At 34.4% G+C, this 8,503-nt stretch overlaps 1 protein-coding gene across 1 annotated transcript; it reads right to left on the bottom strand.

The window, feature by feature from the left end:
- Window positions 1–142: 142 nt before the first annotated feature.
- On the bottom strand, window positions 143–4,037 carry LOC130046541 (uncharacterized). The gene is made up of 5 exons (XM_056145146.1): window positions 3,501–4,037; window positions 2,079–2,174; window positions 1,862–1,959; window positions 1,525–1,626; window positions 143–392 (listed from the first exon to the last, which is right to left on the bottom strand). Exons 1-5 carry the CDS (start codon window positions 3,505–3,507, stop codon window positions 372–374), a joined length of 324 nt encoding a protein of 107 aa, XP_056001121.1. The 5' UTR covers window positions 3,508–4,037; the 3' UTR covers window positions 143–371.
- Between the last annotated feature and the right edge of the window lie 4,466 nt (window positions 4,038–8,503).

Genomic DNA, 8,503 nt, shown 5'->3' on the forward strand with positions numbered 1-8,503 from the left:
CAATCACTCAAATAAATAAATGAATTATACAGTCAAACATTTTCCCCCAACACCGCTGAAGTAACACTTAACACAACAGAACAGAAATTAACATCAGATGTCAACAGGTCCATATAAGTACATGTACGAGCACTTTCTCAGCAGCTGGGTGGTGCTGATCTGTCTGGCATTGTATTCCTCCCAAAGTTGGAATAGTTTACCGTTGAGTCTGGAGGACTGTTTCCTGTGTAGTCTCTCCATCTTCCCTTCCGTCAGCAGCCTGGCCTGCATGGGGATGGCAGTGACCCCCGTGTACAGTTCTTGTAATAGGAGATAAAATGGGACTCGTCCTCTGGAGTTCATTCTAGAGTTGATTCGGTTGTGCCAACCTTCTAGATCATTGTTTGTTCTCCCTGAAATAGCATATAAATCAAAATGTGTATAAATACACCGTTTTACACGCCATATACACTACCATTCAAACTTTCATATAATATAAGGGACGAGATCAAAAGTTCAACGTCTGACACAAAAAAATCTAAATTCACGTAGTTTTCACGAGACCACCCCCCCCCCCTCAAAAAATCGAAATGAAACGAAATCTACCGAAGCGAAACGAAACCTATCGAAACGGGTACCCTTATTTCATACGAGATGCCTGCTGTTGTAGGCACAGTGAAATAAATACAGTACGTATACTTTGGAGTATTTCTATAAGAATTCATAATTTTTATGAAAGTACACTATACACGTACAAAGATTTATTTTGAATTTTTAAACGATAAATCATGCATGTGCTTTAATCATGATGTTACAGCTTGGAGATAATGAATTTGTTTAAAATGTGACGTTGTTTTCGTGATTATTTTGCCACAATTTATCTGACGTTATAAGCGTAACGTAAAGTGACAACAGTACCGTGCGCGACGTCTATACAACTTCCTTGTGTGTCAAATAAACGTAAAACTATCCTACATGTGTACAAAGTATAACATTTATTCATGAATTACAGTTTATTCTAGTAATTCCGAAAGTTAACACTACATCTTTTCATTAATTAGATTAAAGTCAAATGTTCGTTACTATAATTTCTGGTATCTTCTAATCTCTCGATTGTGAATATATTAACGGTTTAAGGAATGAACTTCAAACTGAATATGAATCAAAAAATCAAAATACAAAACACTAAACATTTGAAACACATAGCAAAAAAGAATGTGTCAACAATTTTCGTTATTCAAATGTTTGTTTCATCAATGCGAGAAGTGATTAAAAATCGAATGGCCTTTGTCGGGTTTGATGTTCTATGTGTTCATCGATGAAGTACGTGGTCCCTTAAGCATCCATGGCGCTATTTTTGCAATTTCAGAAACTGTATCCATGCACTCTGTGGTATATGAAAGTTGTATGAAACGTCATTTTCATTAGCCGGGTCATTTGATTGTCAGCACGTCGCCGGGTATACCCAATTCGAGTCGGCCGGATTTTTCAGAATCAAGTATGCTAATTATAATATTAAATTTTGTATAATATTTAAAGTCTTACTGTAGATTCATCCTCCTGTTCATCTTCATCATCGGGTTCAGCAACTGATGAACCAAGGGAGGCTATTGACACGTGAAATGTGGCATCAGCTGCAGCTACAGACTGAAAGAATATAATATATTTTTATAGAAGTGTCTAGTAGGGATTCATCTACTGAGTGTTCCTGACATGAAGAATTAATTTATCCATTTTAAAACCTTAATTGTCCTATGTGGAAGCAAATGTCAAGGATATTTCGTTACTAATTTCCAATTATATGTTCTTAATTATTTCAAGATGTTTAATACAAATGTTCTTAATGTTATTGCATTCATGTAAATATAACGTATACCAGTACCTCTTCTGTATCAGTAGGATTTTCCAAGCACCGGGCGCAAACCCACTGGAGGTCTTCTGGCAGTTTCCCTATTCGTCTATACTGGTCACGGGTGATTCCTGTCATATTATCAAAATTTGTGTTCTATTACATTGTTCATTTGATGGAATTTTTTAATCATTACTATACAACTGCTTTCCATTCTTATTTTTCATTAAGTAAAAGAATAAAATCATACCAGTATTACATGCTCTGTGTTGCCATAGTTCACATCCTTCACACTGGATGGCCTCTTGTCTGGGGCGAACACTCTTATTGCATGCAATGCATTTGTCTGTGAGAATAAAAAAAAATCAATGCACAAATAATTGTAATAATAACTTACATTTTAACTAGCCGATAATTTTATTGTATGCATGTGAAATCCCGACATCTATATCAACTATCCATAGTATTTGATACAATATTATTATTTTTCTATAAAGCTACATTGTAAGTACCTTTTAAAAAGAAAAACGTGTAACATAAGGAAGATGAAATGTTTTATAGCGGTTTTCCAATTCGATACGACGTTGCTCAGAATCAGTACATGTGGTTCTATAAGATGTAATAAAAGTTTTATTTATAATAGATCATTTGTATAGAAGAATTACATATTTATGTTGATAACGTACATAGCATCTGCAATTTAACGTAAGATGCAACTCTGGAAGGAGAACTTGTTCCTTTGTATTTGCGACTCTATAAAATATCAAGCATGTAGAATCGAGGGATGGGGGTGGGAGCTGCCCCCATTTTGTTAAACAATGGACATATTATAATGCAAATAGTGATATATTTAAATTACTTATTGAAAAAATATATCAGAATTGCTATTATTATTACAAACGTAGAAAACGTAATCAATATTAATATTTGATATATGACATTTAAGCGTAACAATAGAATGTCATGCCAGAAATATTTTTTTCTCCGTCCAAGGAGTAGTTTTCCAGCTACATGGAATATATACTCCAAGACTCTGTTTCCATTCAAAGTTCTTAAATTGCGGCATATGAATTTTCGTTTTGAAATGCCTTTTGCTATAGTAACTATGTCACCTCTGTTATTTACGATTATTTATCTATATGAAAGAAGGGTAACATTAGACTACTATATTCTTTCACCAAATAGAAACATGAAATGCATGCATTTATTATGGGTGACAGAGAATGGGTGTGTTTCATATATAAATCACTAGAACAGTTGCAGGCTATATCTTTTTACCATCAACAATTAAGTTATGGAATGTCTATAGATCAGAGAAAATGTTTGGGTTTTTGATATATTTTTTTTTTACCAAAAATTAACACAATTAAAAAAAAACTAAGAGATCTAAAGATCTAAAATATATTTTATAAATAAGGAACAATGTGCTGCATGTATGTTCACATGTGACATACAACTAAATATACACTGTACAACAAAATTTATCTGAAATTGAAATTAATGATGATTTACCCATCATATTTTTTGTCAATGTTCGTTAGTTAAAATGCTTAAAACAAAGCTGGTATAATATATAACAATCCAACCATCGAGTGGGACATAAAAATAAGATATACTAAATCTTTTTTATCTAATTTAAAATATATATGCATATAATTTAATTCATACTGACCTGACATCGTTGGTTTTCTCTTCAGAAATGAGATGTGAAGCCCTCATTGTGTACCGGGACTCTTCATTATCTCCTCCTAATTAGCACCTAGTCACTGAATAGGGAGAAGGATATGGGTGTTGTTGTTTTTACAATTTACACATTCAACGGAGGGCCCATTTAAATTGCTTTGTTATACACCCCCCCCCCCCCCCCAAAGATTTTCAATTATCCGAAGTTTGTATATAATAGCAAATTAATGTATAATATAAAATTCAGATTAAAATAAAATAATGTATTATCAAATCAATTATAAATCAGTGCCAAATAAAAAATAATTGTTGGTGCCGAAACATCTTAAAGTAAGTGCCGAAACGTCGTGGTACCGAAACATCTTGGTGCCGAAACGTCTTAATAATAAAGTGCCGAAACGTCTTGGTGCCGAAGAGTCCTGCTTCGGGACCCGGATGTTTCGGGACTAGACAACACGTCTAGTATAATAGATATAACAGATACCGGCGCAGTGTGGGTGTAGCCTACAATAAGTTCACAGTACACTACCTAAAACGAAAGACCCGTGATTGTTTATAAAAGTCCGTTATAAATATATTTGTATATAAATGCTTCATAGCGCCTTAACATATTTTAAAATTATTTTCAAAATCCTTTCATTTGCATTACTACCCATTTTTTTTTTGAAAGATTCATTTTTATTTTGAACATCTTTCCACCCCATCCCCCACCCCACCATTTTTTGGTATACTTTGTTTATTAGCTGTTGTAAACTGCTATATATTATTTATTTTATTATTATATTTTTTCTTATTTTTAGTAACAGATTCAGTGTTTCTTAACAATTCTTACTGCTGTGGTTTAGATTCAGTGCTTAAATTTCATAGTGAAAGGCATTTGTTTACTTATACAGTATACGTGTATATATGTATGTGTTTTTGCATGCTTACCTTTGTGATATTTGTATTCTATTTTGTTTGTGATAGTCGGTTTAAGAGCTCTGTAGAGCTCATAATATTTGTTTTATGCTTGTACACAGTGCCAACTTTAAATAAAACTTCCAAGAAAAAATAATAAAAGGGGGGGGGATCCTGACAATATACGTTTGTAATCTGAGGGTTGTCAACTCATTGTCGGGCGGATAAAACTGCAGGCAGGATACGATTTTCACTCATTGCATGTTTATGTTCATTGAAAATATATACATTCATTTTTGTTGTTTATTCTATCGAAAAGAGCAAAATGGAAATATTGTTTTGTTGCATATAACATTATACGACAAAAATCACTGATTTCAGTTGAACATATTTCAATGTTATGATATTATCAACGAGAATCATTATCAGTTTCTCTCTAATTAAAAGACTATAGTGGAATATTTATTAATCTGTCATATTGACCTTCATTAAAGGGACATGGACACAATTTGAGCCAAAAAATTCAAATTTTATTTTTCCATTTTTAATGTTTAGAATGCTTAGATTAGGTATTTCTAATTGTTAGCAAATATTTGAATATCAGTGGTGAAGCTCACAATTCACAATAAAAATGGAAAAATAAAATTTGAAAATTTTCAGCTCAAATCGTGCCCATGCCCCTTTAATAGAACATTTGTGATGAGCATCAATAAGTGTAGTGCTTTAATTGCTTACTTGCTATGCAAATTGAATATCAGTAAAGTAAAAACCAAATGAAGCATTTTTAAATGTGGTTTATTTAGCAGTACTTACAGTTTTCAATCACTCAAATAAATAAATGAATTATACAGTCAAACATTTTCCCCCAACACCGCTGAAGTAACACTTAACACAACAGAACAGAAATTAACATCAGATATCAACAGGTCCATATAACTACGAGCACTTTCTCAGCAGCTGGGTGGTGCTGATCTGTCTGGCATTGTATTCCTCCCAAAGTTGGAATAGTTTACCGTTGAGTCTGGAGGACCGTTTACTGTGTAGTCTCTCCATCTTCCCCTCCGTCAGCAGCCTGGCCTGCATGGGGATGGCAGTGACCTCCTTGTACAGTTCTTGTAATAGGAGGTAAAATGGGACTCGTCTTCTGGAGTTCGTTCTGGAGTTGATTCGGTTGTGCCAACCTTCTAGATCATTGTTTGTTCTCCCTGAAATATCATATAAATCAAAATGTGTATAAATGCACCGTTTTATATACACTACCATTCAAACTTTCATATAATATAAGGGACGAGATCAAACGTTCAACGTCTGACCAAAAAAATCTAAATTCACGTAGTTTTCACGAGACCCCCCCCCCCCCATAAAAAAATCGAAATGAAACGAAATCTACCGAAGCGAAACGAAACCTATTGAAACGGGTACCCTTATTCCATACGACATGCTAGCTGCAGAACTGTAGCTCTCTGGAAAAATATTTTTTCAGAGAGCTACAGTTCTGCAGCTAACGACATGCCTGCTGTTGTAGGCACGGTGAAATAAATACAGTACGTATACTTTGGAGTATTTCTAAGAATTCATAATTTTTATGAATGTACACAATACACGTACAAAGATTTATTTTGAATTTTTAAACGATAAATCATGCATGTGCTTTATCGATAACTATGATGTTACAGCTTGGAGATAACGAATTTGTTTAAAATGTGACGTTGCTTTTGTGATTATTTTGCCACAATTTATGACGTTATAAGTATTCTGCCCATTCGTTCGCAGATAGTATAACCATGATACTGTACATGTATAAAACTTCACAAAGATCTCGGTGGAATTCTGTAGACTTTATTCCTTTCTAAGTGGTACTAGTCCTAAACCATGTACATGTATGCGTGTGAGTGTGTGTGGTAAAAGACTGAAACAAAGAAACATGTTCTAATTACTAATTGATTCACAGAACATATATAATAGCTATTGAATACAATGAAACATATGACAAATTGGTAATTATAATAATAAAGGCTGAAGAACTATCAAAAGTAACAATATAAGTCCAAAATATGTATTTATAACACAAATGGCTTTCCATAGAAAAATTGTTAGAACCGTACTTTTATACATATAAAGTTTATGACAATAATGGTTTTCCATACTTTTAAGAGTGAATGAGAGAATTACTGATACAGTCTAAATTCCTAATTATAGCAAATGATAAACATTGTAATGATATATACAACAATAAATATGCACAAATATCACTATGTACTTACAGTGTGTGCCTGCATACAGATGAAAATCTGAGGAGCTCAGAGTGAACGGTGAGTGGTGTGGGTCACACCTAAAACAAGTAAACAGGAAGTAAGGAACATTAACTCTTTTAAAAAAAGAAAGATAACTGGACACAGACTACCAATTATTTTGCTATACATTCCTTTATAACATAAAAATTAATATAAAAAATTCCACAGCCTCAACTTACCTGAAACTTGGTACAGACTTGGAGCAATTCAAGTCCAAAAATATTTGTGAATCTCAGGAAAATCCACCGCACACACGTCCTGTTATGACACCACAAGTAACCCCTACCCTGCATATTTCCCTTTCCCTTTGAGAACCAGGTACACAATGGCCTATTTACACCCTTCCTACTACACACTTAAGAGCAGAATTTCCCATTATTATAAGTTTTTAATTTTTTTTTCAGACCCTCTTCTTTCCATCTATGCCCTATAATAACACAAATCCACCCCACATACATCCCCAAGAATTTTTAAGAAAAAACCTCTATTTATAAACAGGCACTACTTGCGTCAAATTAGTAGTCTATAACCTAATAAAGACACAAACCTTGTTTGATTTTCATGAAACTCGACAGAGAAACTCCTGCAGTCATACTGAACATCCCTATGAAGTTTCATTGGATTGGTACTCTCAACAGCAGAGTTATGGCCCTTTGAAGTGATGAGCTGGATCTCCTAAAACAGAGGATGGAATAAGCATGAGACACACAATACACCATTTTGAAATGCTCACATATGACATATTCTGCAATATATTTCTTACCAATTATTTGTATATATTGTATACATATCCCCTTTACTTAATTAGGATTACATCTTTGATTAATAATGTAGATATATATTCTTAAGATATTTTTGAAAAGTTAACCCCAAATATGGTAAAGTTTCTTAAAAAATGTCTAAAATAAAATATTTAACGGTGAAAATTTACATAAGAAAAAATATTTAGAAATTCTGCATTATATTGGCTGTAAAAAACAACAGTAAAGGTCAATGAAAATATATTAATCCCTTAGTTGTAAGCAGATAAGCAAACAGGACCACATCACCCATTATCAGGATGTGACACTTACTGATCATGCTGGATTATCCCTGGTCACATTAAAACTGTCATAGATATGTGCAAGATGCCATTCTAAGGTTACCAAACATTAAGCACTATAAATATAGGTGAGTGAAGAGAATTCAAGGTATCAATGTCTGAATCTGCCAAAAGAAGTACCTACTACTCTACTCACCAACATGTTTAAGAAAAACATGGCTCCTTGGAACAAAGGGAAGCAACTCTGCAAGAGGAAGCTCCCAAGGCAAGGCGGATTTCATCAAGGTAATTCTCATGGCCGCAAGACTAAGACTGGGGTACAGAGAAATTCAAGTCGACGATCATTTGTCAGGCCGAATTCAACAGATCATGCCCTGGTCACCAAGCCAAGTCTGGACAGCCAGTCCTACCAAACTCTTAACTGTGATGGTGACAGTGGATCGCCCTGCATTCTGCACCCACAAGGACATTGGCACACAGCTGACCTTGCAAGATGTAGTAGTCCGGTATGTTACCACAGACGGTGACACCCAAGGTGCCAAACGAGTGGACGAAGCCATGCGAGCTCTACATCCCCTATGGACAACAGAACGTCTAGCTGACCCCGTCCACATTGGGCAGTCACAGTTCCGTGCCAGCAACCGAGCAGTCTATAGCGAAGCATTATGTTCCATACCAAGACCAAAGAACAGAAGAAAGAGCTACAGAGAGTATTCAGCAATGTTCTTAAGTCAAGATGTGCTTTCATAGTCAATGAAA

Source organism: Ostrea edulis, chromosome 7 (assembly GCF_947568905.1).
Source record: "Ostrea edulis chromosome 7, xbOstEdul1.1, whole genome shotgun sequence".
Lineage (NCBI taxonomy): Eukaryota > Metazoa > Mollusca > Bivalvia > Ostreida > Ostreidae > Ostrea > Ostrea edulis.

What these genes read in the sequence shown, in the direction of transcription:
- LOC130046541 (XM_056145146.1), bottom strand. An exon ending in ACACAGAGCATGTAATACTG is followed by an intron (nt 1,960 to 2,078) that starts GTATGATTTTAT and finishes ATAATATGACAG; the next exon opens with GAATCACCCGTGACCAGTAT. An exon ending in AACAGGAGGATGAATCTACA is followed by an intron (nt 393 to 1,524) that starts GTAAGACTTTAA and finishes ATGCTATTTCAG; the next exon opens with GGAGAACAAACAATGATCTA.